At 46.6% G+C, this 19,139-nt stretch overlaps 2 protein-coding genes across 2 annotated transcripts; one reads left to right on the top strand and one right to left on the bottom strand.

Moving 5' to 3' along the window:
- The first annotated feature begins 1,465 nt into the window (after positions 1 to 1,465).
- LOC136751627 (uncharacterized) lies at positions 1,466 to 6,523 on the top strand. Its single transcript, XM_066707384.1, has 10 exons — positions 1,466 to 3,884; positions 4,069 to 4,191; positions 4,294 to 4,463; positions 4,637 to 4,737; positions 4,856 to 4,980; positions 5,465 to 5,645; positions 5,748 to 5,883; positions 6,000 to 6,075; positions 6,247 to 6,358; positions 6,465 to 6,523. Exons 1-9 carry the CDS (start codon positions 1,859 to 1,861, stop codon positions 6,342 to 6,344), a joined length of 3,036 nt encoding a protein of 1,011 aa, XP_066563481.1. The 5' UTR covers positions 1,466 to 1,858; the 3' UTR covers positions 6,345 to 6,358; positions 6,465 to 6,523.
- Positions 6,524 to 10,257: 3,734 nt separating this feature from the next.
- Positions 10,258 to 12,311, bottom strand: LOC136751903 (CD9 antigen-like). The gene is made up of 4 exons (XM_066707654.1): positions 12,192 to 12,311; positions 11,383 to 11,475; positions 10,963 to 11,046; positions 10,258 to 10,374 (listed from the first exon to the last, which is right to left on the bottom strand). Exons 1-4 carry the CDS (start codon positions 12,282 to 12,284, stop codon positions 10,258 to 10,260), a joined length of 387 nt encoding a protein of 128 aa, XP_066563751.1. The 5' UTR covers positions 12,285 to 12,311.
- Between the last annotated feature and the right edge of the window lie 6,828 nt (positions 12,312 to 19,139).

The following is a 19,139-nucleotide window of genomic DNA, read 5'->3' as shown; positions in this document are numbered from 1 at the left end:
CCGTCCCCTCCTCCTCCTCCTCCTCCTCCTCCTCCCCCCTCCTCTCTCTCTCTCTCTCAGTCTGTTACAATGTTTTGCTCAGTGTATCTGAACGGGCAGCTCAGTTCGCTTTACTGTAAGAAATCCGGTCTGTTTTTCTTATGTAACCGACGATGTGCAGACTGGGTATCGATATTAGTATGTATTTGGTGTTTTCTTACTGTTATGGCTTGTAAGCTGATACCTGGATCTGCGGCGCAGTGATGCTTATTAACGCACTCTGCGCTGCGGGCGCTTCTGCTTCAATCAAACCTGCTCTTCTTCATGTCGTGTAACAATGTAACTGCTGGAGCCGCAGTCGTGTCAGAAACCCGCACAGCTGTGTAGTGTAGCGCACACTTTCACCCCCCGTGTGGCTTTCGTATTAAAAAGTCACCAAACCGATTACCCGCTCAGGCAGGCTTTGGTGGGGGGTCATAATGATGGGTAATTATTGTACAGCAGCGAGGAGGAGGAGGAGGAGGGGGAGGGGGAGGGGCGGCGGTGTGTCTGCGTGTGCGTGTATGGGGGGGGGGGTCCGAGGGAAAGCCGAAGGAGGAAGGGAAGGGACAAAGGAGGGGGGGCGGCCAAACTTCGGGATTTTCCGTTTTGGAAAAACCGGATCTGACGAAGTGGCTATTAGTGTGGATGTGGACTGGACTGGAGTGCAGAGGAGAGGAGAGGGGGAGGGAGGAGGAGGAGGAAGAGCAGGGGTGGACAAGGAGGAGAGAAAGGAAAAAGAGAGAATACGAAAGAGGAGGGTTGTGCTAAACGACAAGAGGGAGGAGGAGGGCAGTCGTTGTTTTGCCAAACAGTAATAATAATAATAATAATAATAATAATAATAATAATAATAATAATAATGGAGAAGAGGCTGTAATGTTCGAGCGGCCCCAGATGGAGAAACGAAATAGCAGTAGCTTTTTTTTGTACTTATTCTTTTTATTTATGTCTTTATCTTTGTGATTTCCAGTATTTTGCGAATTGCCGCACTGCCTCGTCTTCACTCTCCGCTGTCTCTAGTTTTCGCTTTGGCTGTAGTAGTGAGAAGCCTTGCAAATACTACTGCAATATACTATTATAGTACAAGCCCCTGCTATTATTGATTTATTTCTTAGCAGACGCCATTGTCCAGGGCGACTTACAAAACATAAGAGCAATACAAAGTGCAATAATACAGTGCAATTCAAGGCGTAATACATTTTACAAATTCCAATTTACACAAGTGTATATGAGATATACAGCAAACAATGTGTGGGGTCTTACATCCTGGATTGTAAAAGCTGATCAGTGCAGACAAGATGTTAAGTCACAGTCAAGGGCCAAGGGAATGGGCGCATACTACTACTAATACTACTACTAATACCAATACTACACTACTACTACTACTACTACTACTACTACTACTACTACTACTAATAATAATAATATTACTAATATTACACTACTCATAATAATGATAATAATACAGTACTACTAATAAATCTACAGTACTAATACTAATACTAACCTTCAGACAAACACTACTACTTAATAATAATCACCACCGTGGCTACATTAGCGCCCTGCTTGTCCCGGGCATGTGACGCGTCTGTCGCGCCGAGGACAGCGCTGTTCTGCGACGCGGGCCAATTATCCAATTAACTCATTAAATAAGAAAGACACACCGGAGCTATAAATACACGGCTGGGGACACTGGTCTTCTATAAGCAACAGTAGTACCTCTTGGTTATTTAGCGTAGGCGGGAGAAGAAGGAGGAAACCACAAAAAAAAGCGAGAGCTACTATTGTTGGTTACCATTGGTTTAGTACAGTGTCGGGGCGGGTTGCTGCGGCCGAGATGGTGGAGCCCCGCTCTCGAGTGTGGCTGTGGCCGTGTCTGCTGTGCCTGCTCTCCCGCCTGGACCCCGGGACAGCCCGCGGCCTCCCGCTGCCGGACAACTCCCTCCCGGCAGAGGGAGCGGGGAGAGGGGCAGGAGAGCCGCCGCGGGCGGAGAGGACCGGCTACCAGGAGGACGCGAGGGGCGTGTTTTCTCCGTCCTTCCCGCGGTCTCTCCCCGCCTCACCCCCTCCTCTGCGGGGCCGGAGCAGCAGCGCCGCGGCTTTAGAGGCGGATTCGGCGACAAACTTCCCCCCTGGCGGCGCAGGGCGGCCCGCGACGCCTGGGAGAGGCCGGGGGGCGGCGGGGGTCTCGCCCGAATCCACGACAGCCGAGGAGCGGGAGGCGCTGCGGCCGTGGGAGGGAGACGAGTACCCCGACGACTACGAGTACGACCATCCAGAGGACCGCGATGTCGGGGAGGCCACTCCGCCGGCGGAGGCACAGGGGACGGCGGTGGGGGGACGGATGACTAGACTCCCTGAGGAGGGGGGAGGCGCAGTGGCTGAGCCCGGCCTGCTCTTGGGCGACGCAGAGCTGGTCAGTGACTACGAGCTGGACGCCCTCTTGCCGTCCTCGGGGGTGCCCGGGGCCGAGGCGCTGCTGCGGGATGAGCCGTCTCTCCGCAGCCGCGGCGCAGAAGACGACCTGGACTACAGCTACTATTGGGATGATGCTGCCAGCTTCCAAGGCGACGAGGCTCCGGCAGCGCTGACCCCGGTCCTGCCCACTGCTGCTCCGGCCCTGTCCGGGGTCAGTGCCCCGCTGGACATCTCTGAGGAGAAGGGAGGCATGGAGGCATCGGGGGAGTCTGCGGAGAAGATGCAAGCGGCGGGGCTGGTGGCCAGTCTTCGCAGGCGATCTGGGAAGAAGTGCGCTAAGAAACTACTGAATTCAGCCACCCTCACTCTGGCTCCCCCCATCAGCCCCAGCAACGGCCCAGATGCCATTGATCATTGGCCCCCCCAAAGGGACACCACCCACATGCTGACCCTTGCTGCTGCCTCCACTCCTCCTGTATCCCCATCCCTTGTTCCCAGCACCCCCAACCACAATCCCACCATCCTCCCCACCTCCACTCCACTGAAGCCGGAGTTTGAGCAGCAGCCAGAGCTCGGCCCACCCCCCATAATCTCCCGGGAAATGCCCACCTATGAAAAACTGGTTGAAATGGAAACCATGCCATTGGAGAGGGAGCACTGGATGGTGGAGGTAGAGGAGAGTTTAAGGGAGGAGGCAATCTCCACCCCAAACATCACCCTGATCATCAATCCTAGTCTCCCTGGCCAGGGGGATGACCACAATGCCACTGGCCCGGCTGTGACTCTCGCCTCCACTCCCAGCAGCCTCCACCACCGTCCCGCACCTCCCCGAATCCTGCCTGAGCCCCAGAGTATGGATGGAGTGATGTATGTATCCCAGCTCAGAGAGGCAGAGGTTGAAAAGGATGGAGGTAGTGAGAGGGCAAGGGGGTATATGGCAGTCCAGCCCAGTGGAGAAGTGAGCGAGGAGGTGGCGCACAGCAAGGCAAGTGGGGTAGCTGGCGGGGTGATGAGGCCGAGTGAGGGCGGCTCCCAGCTGGTGTCGGACTCTTCTCTGGATGTTTCCCATTGGAGGGATGGTGTGGGTGAGGCTAATCCAGCCTATTACCCTGCCCTGGAGCCGGTGCCAGAGAGCATGGAGGGGGAGGGCAGGAAGCTGGGGGCAGCAAAGGTCATGGAGAGACGTCCCAAGCTGCAGCAGCACCCTTCCCAGGGAATGAGAGAGGAGAGGAGGGGTGGGAGAAGGGGGCCCTCTCGCCCGGCCCGCCCTAAGCACCAACCCACCCACAGAGCTCAAAGACCCTGGCTGCCCAAGAAATCCCTGGCCTCCCAGTTCAAGCCCCCCTTCCCTGACTCCGTCCCCCCCGTGGGGGCTGGCAGCCTGCCCACAGAACGCTGCCCTGTGGTTGTCCTCCCGGAGTCCTCGCCTGACCCCCCAGTGAAGGGTGAGTAGAGTAGAAATCTCTCCAATATGCGTATGCCTGCTGTATATGACCCCTTCCCCACTAAAAGGCACTCATAGTATGAGGCTGCTTCTTTTTTTTTTTTTTTTTTTTTTGTGGGGTGGAGGGCACCGAGTTTAAGGAATGGTGACTGAATGGTGCTCAACCTCCTCCCCAACCCCGACAGGCTGTAACATCAGTGTTGCCCTGCAACTGCCCTGTGGGGGGCCGGACATCTCCCCGACCCACTGCCTGACCCGCCGTTGCTGTGTGGACCGAACCACCGGAGGCTGCTACTTCCCCCTGGAGAGTGAGCAGTTTGGAGGGGCAGGGGGTTCAGGGCTGGGGGGGCTGTAATGGGTGGGGCTGCTGTACAAGAAGCTGCAGTTGATCCATGCGTGCTCTCCCTCAGCGTGTACGAGGGACGGACGAGCTGTGTTCCTGGTTCGGTGGGACGATGTGGTCCCTGCAGTGGACCCCCGCTCGCTGGTGGCTGGACCCAGGGGCTGCTCACCTGCCAAGGTCACGTCATCCTTCGCCCTGTTTCACATCAACATGAAGGACTGCGGAGCCAATGTCACGGTGAGCCGGGGTCCTGGGGTGGGGTTGGATTGGGGGGGGGGGGGGATGCGGATGTGCTGGGCTAGAGGTTGAGGACTGTCAGGTTGACCAGTTTGTTGGAACCGGACTAATGATGGCTCGGTTTGAAGCCGATCTTTGTGCACACTTTGACTGACCCTAAATTGTCCCTCCAGTTGTCCGGCCAGACTAGGACCTACTCCCTGAGTGTGCGCAGCAAGACGCTGGTCACCTCCCGGGCCCGCTATGGCCTCATCAGCAGAGACCAGCCCTACAGGTAAGACGGACTGCTGCTGGACATTATTGTGGCTCAGGGGTGTGAACTTCTACCCCAATCTCTCCCCGTCCCCCTTGCAGTCTGTACTGACTCCAGTGTTCACCCCTTCCCCTCTCAGCTCAGAGGTGCAATGCTCTCATCACCATGGCTCCCTCTCCTCCGCTGCCTTCCTGGTCAAAGACCTGCCCCCCCCCAAGGCCGTTGCCACTGGCAGCCTGCGCGTCCAGCTCCGGGTGGCCACAGGTGCAGTATTTGTCCCCCTGGATATGGGGTCTGCCAAGGTTACACAGGCATTATAGAAGTTCAGTAATGCACCTTGATGCAGAACTCCAACTTTTGTAATTAAGCTAATCGACGCATACATCCTGGTTCTGGACCACCCCCCAGCTTCTCTTAAGGGTTAAACCACCAGACTGATTTTGCTCACTACTCTGGTGACTGAGGTTGAGCTACAGTAATTGGGAGACCCGCACTTAAACTCTTGACATTTTAAAAGGCAGCTGTGCAGAATGTTGGACTCCTAAAACATTGATTCCCACTGCAGGCTGAGCCTCTGGGCTGCATTTCAGGTGCTGCTCCAGGTTCGTTAGTTGGGGGGGGGGGGGGGGGGAAGTGTTTGGTCTCTGCTGGCACACTGGCCTTCAGTTACTGATTTTTATATTTGAGGGGGGGCAATATTAAACTGGGCTCTTCCATCTCTGCTTCCTCCCCCCCCCCCCCCTGACAGACTGCAGTTACAGTGCCTACTACCCCCAGTCAGCCCTGCCCCTGCGCCTCAGCCTGAAGAGCCCCCTGTACATGGAGGTGCACTTGGTGGCCCCCCCCGAGCCCAGCCTGGTGCTGCTGGTGCACTACTGCCTGGCCTACCCCCCCTCTGCGCAGGCAGCCTGGGTCCTGCTGTATGACGGGTGAGTTTGTTCCGTACTCCTACACACAACCCAGTACTCGTCGCTTGCTGAACCTGGACCTGCCCAGTACTGACCTGCCCCCCGCCCTCCCCTGCTGTCCAGCTGTCCCAATGACCTGGACCCCTCCGCGGTGCAGCCTCTGGCCCAGGCCTGGGACCGGCCTCAGTTCTACAAGCGCTTCAAAGTGGAGACCTTCCAGTTCATCAACCCCGACACGGGAGCCTACCTGCAGGAACAGGTGGGGTTTGACCCGACACAGGAGCTGGACTGACCCGGTGTCTCTGGGGCAAACACTCACTGTACAGGCCAGTGTGTGTGCTGTGCATTAACCCCCTTTCCCCCCCTCCCTCCCAGATGTACATCATGTGCTCCACAGAGGTGTGCTCCCCCAGCATGAAGAGCTGTGACGCCAAGTGCTTCAACCCCCAGCGTGAGTCTCCACCCTGATTGTGTGTGTTACTTTATTAAAAGAATGATCTGGGTCTGGATGTGGCCTTGGCCTGCCCTCTGGTGGACAGGCTGCGGAACTAGTCCATGCAGTTAATGGGGCTGGCATCTCCTGTCCGTGCAGTAACTGTCCGCCGCTGTGCTTTGTGTGTAGGATCGAGAATAGCTGTGCCAGGCTCCAAGCTGCTGCCGGGGGACATCGCAGTGCACCAGGGCCCCTTCCTCATGCCTGTGGGCACCCCACCTCAATAGCATCTGTGTCAGAGGTACAGTTTAAAACCCCATGGCCTCCTAGTTTGTGCAGTGCAGTACTGTGCCCATGGTGTGGGACTGTAGTGTCCAGTCTAATGGGCTGTGCTTCTCTCTCTGCAGGTCAGCCAGGGGTCTTGTCTGAGATCTGAAAATGTACTAAATAAAAGCTTGAAACTCTGCTCCTGGTGTCTCTGCCTGTATCCATCACTGCTGTGACCCCAGGGTGGGTCTACTTTAAAACCAGTTTTATTTTTATTTTTCCCCCTTGTACAATTGCTTCACAGTGCTTGATGCATGCTCTCCTTGATGACATCTGCTGGTTAATAATGGTGTTGTGACTGGAATGGCAGCAGTCCTCAACATTGGGGAGGGAATATACAAATTTAACCCGTCCACAAACGTGTCATAAGTATTGCTTTGTCATGAATGTGTAAGTAACCTGTGATGGTTTAGCTTTGTGATCAATATAGAGACTCAAGATGGGATGTTGAATTTTATGGGAGGCAGTAATCTTTCCATGATGACTATTGTATCTCATGCTAAGTACCAACATCCAATAAATGCAACTACCTAAGTGCAGTCTACATTTCATAGCCTGGATATAGTCAATGTGTCTTTCCTATTTATACATCTAGGGATGTGGTTGTGTAATGATCCAAGGGATGGTGATCAAGTAAAGCCTACACGTCTGCAACTGTGACAGTGATTGGTTTATATAACAAAGGGCAAAAGGCAATATTTTAGGAAGTGGAGATGTATGTGTTTGTATAAAGAAGAATAGTGACTTCAAACTTTGCAATCTGTAAGCCTCTGTCTCTATTCTGCACTATGTGCAAATCGGTCTCCTCTCAAACCCTCAGATTGGAGGTGGTTCAGACTCTTGAGCATTGTGGGGGTTTGATACAGTGACCTGCATTCCAAACCAATTCTCTCCGCTGCTGGTGTGACCTAATGACACCTCGTTTGCAGTGATCACATGGTCTCTGGCAAGGTGGCACCAGCCTGCATGCTGCGATCTCCCTGTCCCCCATCCAATCAGAATGCAGTGTAATCTTGACAGAGGGGATGAGGGAACCCTTCCCCTAGCAACCCTGTGCTATGAGAGAAATGCTGACTACCTTCAGGCTAAAACTGAGGCAATGGTCACTTGATCCGTGGTGTTTATACCCCACATTGAGGGCAGAATGGCCCAGCCCAAACGTGGGGGCAGATCAGCCCAATCAAGGAAAAGCCCTATTAACCCAACCCCTCTTCTGATGATTCAGAGTGCGATGGCAGGGAAGGCGGTCGATCGAAGCCACACTACTGGACTAATGTAACAGTTGGGGGCCCCCTGCTAATAATTCACAAATCAGGTTTAATAATTACAGATCCAGTAACATCACATATTGATTTTCAAACCTGCTTGGCAAATGAAGCTTAAAAGTATCAAAGAGCTGAACATATTCTTCCTCTGTAGTTGTAGTAAGCAGTAGATCATTCATGTACTGGACAAGGCACACAGGTCTGGAAAAACCTTTTATAGCCTCAGCCATCTGCTTTCAAAAATGGTCTGAGAATTATACTATAGCCTTGTGTTTTGGCGAGTCCATGTGTATTGTGGAGTGTCAAAAGTGAAAGCAAATTTGTATTGGCAATCTTGAGCAAGTGGAACACTCCAAAATGCATTGGAAATGTCCAGCACTGTGAACACCTTACTGTCAGCTGGGACACGGGACAGTAGAGTGGCATTGCTATGGGCCTCCGTCAGCAACAGCTCTTAAGGCCGGCCTGTTCCATCCATCCTGGTAGAGCTGCCTGTTGCGCAGGGGCTGCTTTCCATCTGGGATCACTGCGCAGTTGCTGCACTTTGTGCAGGCTTTGTAACTCTATCTGGGGAAACAGACGAGGAGTTGGTGCTGCCTTTTGCTCATCGGATGAGGGAGGGGTTAAGGCAGGTGCCACCCCTCGGGGTGTCTGCTTGTATGTTCAAATTCTGTGTAGTATTGGCTTGGTTTGCAGCGTGTCCATTTCTACATTGCACTTCAAACCAGAGTTTTGTTTTTGTTCCCACTTAGGGTCATGAGTGGGACTATGCCCATACTCAGGTGCTGTGTTGAACAAAGCATGAGGACCCTAAACTTTTCATGGGCTTCCCTTCTCTTTGTTATCAATTTGAATAGATTTCCAAGCCCCTTCTTTCATCAAAACCTGTGCTCTGCAAATTTTAGGGAACAAATCTGGTCAATCGTGGGTCACATCAATTGAGATGCCCAAAATTGCTTTCAAATCACGGTATAATCTTTGTGAAAGGGATTTCTTAAACTGTTCATCATATGTCTACTGTGTTATCCAGAAACCCATAGAGAGTGTGTAATAATTAATTCCTCTTGTCTGTTTCTAGAGTAATTGGACCCAAATCCTTAGTCAGACGCTTAGTTGTCTGAGGTTCAACAGCACTGAGTGTATTGTCAGCATCGCTCCCCCTCCCTATACTTTCCAGATTTTATAAGTGAGGGGGGCTGTGCTGCTTGATTGCAACAGGTGTTTCACTGCACAGGCATTTAAGTTTTTGACTAATTGTTAGCATCGTGTACGACTACTCAGAGAAACACTGGTTGCAGTGCGTCTGAGGGCTGCTTGGCAATCATTTAGATTTTTTTGTAGAAAGCAATTCTTGTTCCTCAAAGCCTCCTCAGATTTGCACTGTTCTGTCAAAACAGGCAGCAGTTGCGATAACAGCATTATTGCACACTGTCTGCATTTGAATTTTCATCTCTGCATTTTGTAAAAGCAGCGCAGACTTCTCTTCACTTCATTTTCAATTTTTGTGTTCCAGTTCTATAGAATGATTTAAGATGTTAACGCACAAGCCAGCCCACAAAGAGCAGATCATTTCAGTGGTTTCTTTTTAACTTTCTCCTGTGATAGCTTATGTAAACAGGACTCTAAATGTAGCAATGAAGTAGATAGTGAAAGTGCTGTCGTTTATGTTACGACCAAAAAAAGCACTCTCCAAGAAGAGCAAAATACTGCAAACATTGTAAACATTGTCTAGGCATCATTTGAGGGAGCTCTCTTAGTCCAAGAGCTCTGAGACAGGTGGAGCACATGTAACTTTTTCATCCACGCAGGCTCAGCCCTCAAAGGATCGATTGTCAGCTGCAGTGCATCTAGAACTCCACCCACACGAATCACCACCTCAGAACAATCACAATGAGCGGAGGCATAACACTTGTTTAATTCAGTCTTGATTCATCGAAGATGTTCCATAACTGTCTGTTTACAAAAGGTGACGCTTAAATTACTCTCCCACACCTTATGTGGTTTACCTCCCTAGAGCTGAATTCACAATAAAACACATTCCTAAGGTCAATGATAGTTTATACAATCCTGAGCATGCCGACGACAGCGTTACACAAGGGTCGTCTTTTTAATTCAAAAGTCGCGTTTACAGCGGGTACTGTCTGTTCTGTCTGTCTAATGCATGCACATCAATATTCTTAGAGCAGCCTGTGACTTATACCCGTCTTTCCCCGTATGAGTCACCACTTGTAAGAGGATTTTGTAAAGCTTGGTTTTCAGCCAATCCTTAAACAACTGAACACCTCTATACCACGATCTCCATGTGTGATGAGCTCATGCTGTACCATAGAATATCTTACAGGCAGCTTCCCCATTTAATTGGTTAAATTGGCCTCCCTTGATTGGTTAATGGATCCCTTAAATTGGTACCTAGAGGGGAGGATTGTTTTGGGGGGATCAAGGCTCTCTGCTAATGTACTGTGCTGCAGATTGGAGCTGAACTCTGACACAGCTGTCTCATGGTCAGGGGCTCCCATAGGTGCTCCACAAAATAGAGGAAGAGAGCGAGAGGCAGGCAGGCATGCACACAGAGCAGACAAGGTTGAACAAATATAGTATGTACCGGTGTTTAGGACGGGGGAGGGCTGAGAAGAGGAGTCTCTTTAGACATTGGAGTGGGAGGTGGGGTGTCCCGACCTTTCTTGATCACAGAGGCCAGGACTGAACTGCACACCACAGCACACACCTGGGGGGAGAGGGAGAGGGATTAATACACACACACACACACAGAGTGCACAGCTGTTGAGAGGGAGAGGTTAATACAGCCAGACCCACACTCACACCCCATACACAACAGCGCACACACCTAGAGAGAGAGGGGTTAATAGACACACACCTAGAGAGAGATGGGGGGGAAAAAGAGATAATATCACTATATTGTCGTTATTTGGGTGTATTGTTTTTGACAGCCATCATCACTGCTTTGTCAACACTTTCACTGGTCATGTCAATAGAGGGTCTTGAATTTGAGAGAAAGAAAGAAAGGTTAATAAACAATCAGTCACAGCACTGAGCCTGACAGACAGCGGGGGGTAATAATACTGTATTTTTGAACTTTATATTGCAGTTATATTTTGTAAGTCACCCTGGATAAGGGTGTCTGCTAATAAATAAATAATAATAATAATAATACCAGCAGTAGTGGTAATGGGAGTGGAGGAGGAGAGTGGGAGAGAGGTGGGGAGGAGAGCAGGTAGGAGAGAGTGAAAGAGTGCAAGAAAGAGTGACACACACATTCTCCCTACTTCCCCTCTCCTCCCTCCCTCTCTCTCACCATGAGTGCAGCGATGCCAAGGAACCAGCCCATCACCAGGGGTGCCTTGTCCTGGAAGAAACTCTCAATGACCGGAGGGCAGGGCTGAGAGGAGAGAGGGAGAGGTTAATACACACACTCAACTAATGGTGCACTGAGACACAGAGAGAGAGAGAGAAAACAAAAAATGAAAAGTGAATTGTTTATCTATCGTAAGATTACTATCTCTCTTCCTTATTTTTTTTCTATGCATAAAATATCATTTATATTGTCCTTTTCTTTTTTCCTGTATTTTAATAGATTTTATAAGGCATTGTGTTTATTATTTTCATTATTTTCCATACATGTATGCATGTTCAATTGCTTTGGCAACAGCAATTTGTTTGTCATGCCAATAAAGCTTCTTAAATTAAAACTGAAAATAGACAGAGAGAGACTCACAGGGATACCAAACTTCTTAAAGAAGCTGGCCTCTGGGCAGGTCTCCTGGACAAAGGGCTCCAGCACCCCCCCCGCCACACCACAGCACCCCATCTGAGGGAGAGAGAGAGAGAGAGAGAGAGAGAGAGAGAGAGAGAGAGAGAGAGAGAGAGAGAGAGAGAGAGAGAGAGAGAGAGAGAGAGAGAGAGAGAGAGAGAGAGAGAGAGAGAGAGAGAGAGAGACAGAGAGAGACAGAGACAGAGAGAGACAGACAGAGAGATGGAGAGAGAGAGACAGACAGAGACAGAGAGAGACAGACAGAGAGAGAGACGGAGAGACAGAGACAGAGGGAGGTAGTTTTCAGACAGAGAAAGTGAGACCATGGTCGTCTCCAGAGAGAGAAGTGTGATCAATGCCGCCAGGGCAGGTCTGGGCAGGTCTCCTGGACAAAGGGCTCCAGCACCCCCCCCGCCACACCACAGCACCCCATCTGAGAGAGAGAGAGAGAGAGAGAGAGAGAGAGAGAGAGAGGGAGGGAGGGAGAGATCTGTTAAAATTGTGTCAAACATGAACTGTGATATGGTGAGAGGGTTCGCCCACTTTAAGCCTTTCTGAACAGCTATTGGTAGTTCATAAATGACTGACATCTGTAAAGACTTGAACAAAAAAATCAACAGGATGTTCTGGACATTTCCTTTCAAGAAACTGGTGGTTCAGGCAAAGTAGAAGAAGATTCACTGGATGATGTTTTACCTGGTAAAGTTAAGGACTCATTAAGGCAGGGTAAGGGCTCGTTAAGACAGGGACGGGGCTCGTTAAGGACACCCTACCGCATTGTGGAAGATCTTGAGGGTGATGGCCATGCTGGCGTCCCCGTTCTTGTTCACGTACTGCAGGTAGACGGTGCTGTAGAACCCAGACATCTGCTTCCCCACCTACAGAGAGTCAGAGGAGAGGGACACAAAGACATCAGGTTGTGAATTGATACTGCACCCCCCCACCTCATCTCCCTATCCCCTCTCCTTCGCCTTCCACCTCTGTCTCAAATTCAATTCAAAGTAAGCTTCATTGGCATGACACGTTTGTATTGCCAAAGCATGTATGATATGATGTATAAACAGGATTACTTTATTTTCTATAAATGTGTTAACAAAATATATAGATATTAAACATCACTAGAACAAAAGATGAATTAATAATATTGTAACAAACTGGCAAAAGAGACTCTTCAACTTGAGCCCTAGGCTGGCAGAGTTTGTGTTTTTCCCCTTCCTGTCTGAGTGCTCCCTTCCGTGTCAGTGACCCCAGTTTGTTACTTTGTTGTGTCTGATATAAAAAACCCAGGCAGAGAGCAGCGCACACTCTGTTCCTGAAACTGAGCCGGGCTTAAGGTACGCTGCTCTTGTTCATGCTCTCTATTCCTTACAGATTGCAGCTGCAGCTTTTAATTGTTAAAATACAGCTTCCTTGAATCCACCCTTGACTGGTTATTTCGCAAGAGTGCAACAATATACATGAATAATAGATCATAAGTAGTAATACAAATAATAAATACTAATTAAGCAGTGAGTATAATTAAGTACATTTCAATAAATAAAAGTAACATACATCATAGTAAATTACAGAAGCGTATTGCTGCCACATGAATTGTGGGGGCATGTTGCTTCATGACAACAACACACCCCAAAATAAAACTTATATTTTGTTTTCTTCATGTGGCAGCAATGCACTGATGCACTGATCTCATAGATCTCGCTGATCTTCCCCGCAGCAGTGGACCCACACTGTCCCTCAGGCCGTCCACACACTGTCCCCAGGGGTTAAACTGGGCCGGGGCCTCCATGGTCAGGGGAAAAAAGTTTGCAATACGTTGTAGCTTAAAATATATGAATCTAAAACTGATTGCAGCTACAATGACTACTATCCTTGCTGTGCGCTCAACAATGAGGCGCACTACCCAAAGTGAAAGTAACGAGCCAGGGGTGGACTACCAAACTAATGTCCCAAAGCCCGCAGGACTCCCGCGATATTGTTTATAGACTTCTGGTCTTGATTGACGCAACACGTGGGGGTGAGTTCTGTGTTGAATGTGAGTTGTGATTGGCTCCTAGGCCTATGGGGGAACGCTTTATGCTGAACACAGAGCTGTGATTGGTTATTCCAATACGTTTGTGTAGTTGTCTAAATTGCAGAAGTCGACTGAAATGTTAAAACGGCATACAATAAATAACATCAAGTTAAGGTAAGGCAAATTAGGAACTAACTTACTTCAAGCTCTGTATGTTTAGCAACTGAGAACCTTTTAAGCCTAATTATAATATTTGTGTTGGCGAACAGAGTTAGCTGTACAGTAGTAGACATCTGTAGTTGCGGGTTCGTTTTGTAATATAAAGATAATTAAATTTTGTAGCCACACTCTCACTTATTAATTATTTAGACCAGATGCTGTAGTGCACGGATGTTTTTAAGTTACATTCATATACACCGATCAGCCATAAGATTATGATCACCTGCCTAATATTCTGTAGGTCCCCCTTTTGCCACCAAAACAGCCCTGACCCGTCGAGGCATGGACTCCACTAGACCTCTGAAGGTGTGCTGTGGTATCTGGCACCAAGACGTTAGCAGCAGATCCTTTAAGTCCTGTAAGTTGCGAGGTGGGGCCTCCATGGATCGGACTTGTTTATCCAGCACATCCCACAGATGCTCGATTGGATTGAGATCTGGGGAATTTGGAGGCCAAGTCATCACCTTGAACTTGTGATTCATCAGACCAGGCCACCTTCTTCCATTGCTCCGTGGTCCAGTTCTGATGCTCACGTGCCCATTGTAGGTGCTTTCGGCAGTGGACAGGGGTCAGCATGGGCACCCTGACCGGTCTGCGGCTACGCAGCCCCAAACGCAACCTACTGTGATGCACTGTGTGTTCTGACACCTTTCTATCAGAACCAGCATTAACTTTTTCAGCAATTTGAGCTACAGTAGCTCGTCTGTTGGATCGGATCACACGGGCCAGCCTTCGCTCCCCACGTACATCAATGAGCCTTGGCCACCCATGACCCTGTCGCCGGTTCACCGCTTTTCCTTCCTTGGACCACTTTTGATAGGTACTGACCACAGCAGACTGGGAATACCCCACAAGAGCTGCAGTTTTGGAGATGCTCTGACCCAGTTGTCTAGCCATCAGAATTTGGCCCTTGTCAAAGTCGCTCAGATCCTTACGCTGCCCATTTTTCCTGCTTCTAACACATCAACTTTGAGGACAAAATGTTCACTTGCTGCCTAATATATCCCACCCACTGATAGGTGCCATGATAACGAGATTATCAGTGTTATTCACTTCACTTGTCAGTGCTCATAATGTTATGGCTGATCGGTGTATATATATACACATATATAAAAGCTGGTCACCATTATGAAATACAAATCAGTGTACAGGTTGTGGAATTGTATCTATTTAATATCACAATATAATATTTAATTATAAAATTATTACAATTTTAAATGTACACTTTCTCTTATGTCTATGATTGGTTAACATAACAAACATAAACAAATCTAAAAATGTAAATAAAAATACCAAAACAAACCTTTTTGTATTCCTATATTTAATACTAGCTTCAGTCTAGATACCTAAACGAATGACCCCCCAACTTCCCCCCAGCCCCTTTTTATATGTTCCACTTTTTAGTCCCTTTCATATACACTAGGGAATTTGCAGATATATGCATTTTGTCAAAGACAATTGAAAATACACGTACAAACAATATCTTTTGCCCTCAGTACAAGTTGTGATCTTTCAAATTCTGAACACATCTTAATGTGAGAGACACTGCTGGCAATATTTTGTCTTTGCTCTACATCAAACATTTTCAAGAATATTATAATTTCATTGGTCAGTATGTTTACTTCATAAGCAAATCGTTCATTGTGGCTGTAAGTTGTTCTGTCTTCTGTTCCAGCATGTATGTGTAAAATATGTACAGTAGGGGTTTTAAGTTAAGTTTAAATGTGTATGAGGGAATTATTATATTATTAAGGAACCAACTTGTAAAGATTCAAATGTAATCAAATTACAACAATTAAGGGTTCAAATAAGTAATTGAGAGGTCAGTTGGAACAAAGACCTGCCAGGACCAGGATTGAGAACCACTGCCGCAGAATAACAGTTTCCTGAGAGTCTGTCAGAATCTCCCACTACCTGCGCAGATAGTTTCATCCTCAGCTTGTCAAATAAGTGCAAAACACATTACTTCTATAACACTAATAACATTATCCAATTTGTTAATTTAGGGGCAGTGGGTTAATGTATTTGTAATTTGTAAATAGCAATTAATATATAATGCATATCATATACACTTGTGATGAAGAAGCAATATCATGCAGGAACTGTGCCACCTGCTCCAGGTTCTAAATATTTATATTTGGAAGGCCTTTCCATTTTTCAGTTCTGCTGATACATATATATTTGTGTTTACATTCTCTGGACAATCATCAATAACAAGAAAAACAATAATAATAATTATATAATAAAACAAGATTAAAAAGGAAATACTACCAAAACAAATTTGTAATTACTAACATTCCTCCTTTTGAAGTGTCATATGGTGATGAATTTATCCTCAATAGTGAATAGAAATCACACTATACAGTTAAAATAGCATGAAATAAAGCTAAAGGATTTACGTTTTAAAACAATACCCTATACTTTTTAGTTAAAAATGTAATCATTAATTTTGTTAAACATACTTTCTTGAAGTGCCAAAACCGCTGCCTTCTCATGTGTCTGCGTGTGCTACTTTTCCCACAATTTACAGATTTGAACAGCTGCGCGAGAGATCGTGACATTTTCTGGTTGGTTCATCTCCACTAAAACTAAGGTATGTTATCTTACCTCTATGTAATGGTATTTAAAAATAATTAAACATTGCCAAAGATCATTGTTAAAATGGTAATTTGACTGTTTTGTCACTTAGGATGTTCACTTTTGTAAGATGCATCAAAGACGATGTGGGAGCTGTAGTAATAATCGAAGATGACCAATGATTTTGACAAGAAGAATATTTACCAGATTTACTGGAGTGAAAGTGGGTTTGGTCCCCATAAACCACACATGTGGTCGGTTTGATGACAATGATCGCATTGAATGGCATTCACAGAATTCGTTCTGTACTTCATCCGTATATCCCATATAAAAAACTCCATGTATGGAAAATATATGCTGTCATTGTAACATATTGTAGCGTTATGTTGGGTGTATTTTGATAAGAGCATTTTAGCTCTGAGCTGAAGCACTGATCTAAAGAAGACCTCTCCCCCCCAAAGTTATCAGATTTCCTTAACTCATCAGCTTGGAACTGGTTTACATCAAAGTGACAGTTTTGGGGAGGATGGCACCGAGAAGAGGCCAAATAGTTTGGAATCCTGCTATGAGATGTCTGGAGAAAGGGGCCTGTAGGTGATAAAAACTCTTTGAAGTGGACGAGAGCCGAAATCCCGACATAGAGCTACGAACCCGGGCCAACCGGCATTTCCAAAAGATGGCATGGATTGACATCAGTCATAAATCAAGCCCCCCTCCAATAGGACACTGGGGGCTGAAACCGAAATCCAATCTCAAAAACTCAAGAACCAATCACCTATTGATCTGACAGACTATAAAGAACAGCGCACTCTCTCTCTCTCTCTCTCTCACCTGAACCAGTAACTCGCTGCCACAGCTCAACCTGTAGCTCTGTTGCCAGAACCGGAACCAGAAACCAACCAAGTCTTTGCCGGCAACAGAAGAGTAAAACTGGGAGAAGGAGATTGAGCCGTACGAAGAATTCTTTTAAAGGACTTTATTAAATAAAGAACTTTACAGACTGCGCTGCCCGCCTGTGCCCACCTGATCAGTGGAGTTTTACAGCTGGACAATTGACTAAGTCGACTGTATATGAAAGTGTCAGTCATTTAAATAGCTATTTGAGTCTTAAGAAACTTGACCCTTGGAACAAACAGGGCCCTGCTTTCCTCAAAGACTTTGTCTTCAAGTAACTACGGTGGAAACCTGCTTACAAAGAAGATTTTGTGCACAACCTTGGAGCCTTCAAACCAGTGGAAAATCTGTTTGGAAAAGACTCTGTTTCGCGAAACCCCAACTTCCAGGTGCATCGACTGAGTGGAAGTTCTTGGACAAAGCCGAACCGGACTGCCTTTGTTCCAACCACACGGACCTCGTGCCGTGTGCTGTTATCTGAGCCCGAAGACAGAGAGGCCTCTCTGCGACGAAGTTCAGATAAGTTTAACAGTTTGGAGTTCATGATTCATGACATTTGAGAAATCAATTAGAAATGTTAATCTGTGATTCATAACTCTAGAATGTGTAATATCATTTAGTTTTCTTAAATATAAATGTGTGTTGCATTAAACTGTTTTGTTGATAATTTTAGAAATAAAATCTGTCAACGCCGAGAAATATCTTCTCATTCCTGTTTAACTGTTTAGTCTGAAATTGACACAAGTTAATAGACATTAGATTAGTGGTGGCCCTGCCTATCCTTAATCATTGAATAATAATCAGTTAAGGGAAATTGTGGTAACAAGTAATGATAGGATCTTTCTCGGCACCTAAACGTAAATGAGACTGATATATATATAACGAGAAGTTACCTGACATAAATACTAACCTGCGTAGTTATTTAATGTCTGACTAACAATACTAATGAGAGACTCACCTTCGTCTTACTAACCGGTATTGTAGTCAATGTGTTTATAACCTTTTTTGTTTAACGATTTGTGTTATCATATGCGATCCCATGGTCTTTGATTTGGTCACGGAAGTGATTTGTCTTTGATTTGTTGATCTAGAGTTGAATTTTAATTAGTTTTTCCCTTTTTGTATAATTAGTGTAGTGCTACATTTAGTCTTTGTTTTGAATAAATTTGACAATTTATATCTTTGGAATTGGTGTCTGCGTCCAATTATTACAGAAATTGAGTTCTACAAGATTCCAGGATTCGTGATAAGGTGATACTATAAATTCACTTCTTTAATTTAAATTTTTTTAAGTGTACCTTACGCTACAATATAAAACATACGATTGTCACATACAAGATAAAATGCAACATATATAGTAGACATGCTACGTTTTATATGTTGACTTGTGTATGTTGACAGTTAGCAAGGTCAATACATGTATTATTATGGCTTATATATATTCCTTATCTAAAATATTGAATGAGAAGCTGAAACACATGAAAGACAATGAGCTGTATGAAAATAAAAAATGTACAACCTGTTTTAATACTAAAATCAAACATGGGCAGCAATGACTGGTGTTCCATTCAGAGTGTTGTTTCGCTCTGTGCCGTGTGTCCCAGGTTGAGCTCCAGCTCACCGTGACTCCACTATAGGATTAAACGTTTTTGGAAGATGGATGAATCACATGCACAGCAACAAGAGTTTTTATGTTGAACTACTGCATGTTAATTATTTGATGAAGCGTCATGTATGTCCTGCCTACTAAAGGCAAATAACCAATCAGAAGCATCATATACGTTCTGCCCCTGGACCAATTCTGTCCTAACAGAGTTGTTTTCCAAAACCTCTCTTCACTGATTGGATCATTTACCTCTGCTTGAGGGTGGAACTAAGCAGAGAGACAGTCCAGAGAGCCTTTAACAGGTTAGAATTATTTTAAAGAAAAAAATGGGAGAAAGAAAGTAATAGTGGAAACATTATGGAAGCAGCGATCGACTGTAGATCTTCATTGGGAAACTGAGAAAAATAAAATAAA

This window comes from Amia ocellicauda, chromosome 6 (assembly GCF_036373705.1).
Source record: "Amia ocellicauda isolate fAmiCal2 chromosome 6, fAmiCal2.hap1, whole genome shotgun sequence".
Lineage (NCBI taxonomy): Eukaryota > Metazoa > Chordata > Actinopteri > Amiiformes > Amiidae > Amia > Amia ocellicauda.
This window is presented reverse-complemented; position numbering and strand designations above follow the sequence as displayed.

Excerpts from the sequence above, each read along its gene's own strand:
- LOC136751627 (XM_066707384.1), top strand. The coding sequence starts at position 1,859 with ATGGTGGAGCCCCGCTCTCGAGTGTGGCTGTGGCCGTGTCTGCTGTGC. Across the intron at positions 4,464-4,636 it reads ACTGCGGAGCCAATGTCACG|TTGTCCGGCCAGACTAGGAC; the intron begins GTGAGCCGGGGT and ends TTGTCCCTCCAG. Across the intron at positions 6,076-6,246 it reads CAAGTGCTTCAACCCCCAGC|GATCGAGAATAGCTGTGCCA; the intron begins GTGAGTCTCCAC and ends CTTTGTGTGTAG.
- LOC136751903 (XM_066707654.1), bottom strand. The coding sequence starts at position 12,284 with ATGTCTGGGTTCTACAGCACCGTCTACCTGCAGTACGTGAACAAGAAC. Across the intron at positions 11,476-12,191 it reads TCAAGATCTTCCACAATGCG|ATGGGGTGCTGTGGTGTGGC; the intron begins GTAGGGTGTCCT and ends TCTCTCCCTCAG. Across the intron at positions 10,375-10,962 it reads TTGGCATCGCTGCACTCATG|GTGTGTGCTGTGGTGTGCAG; the intron begins GTGAGAGAGAGG and ends CTCTCCCCCCAG.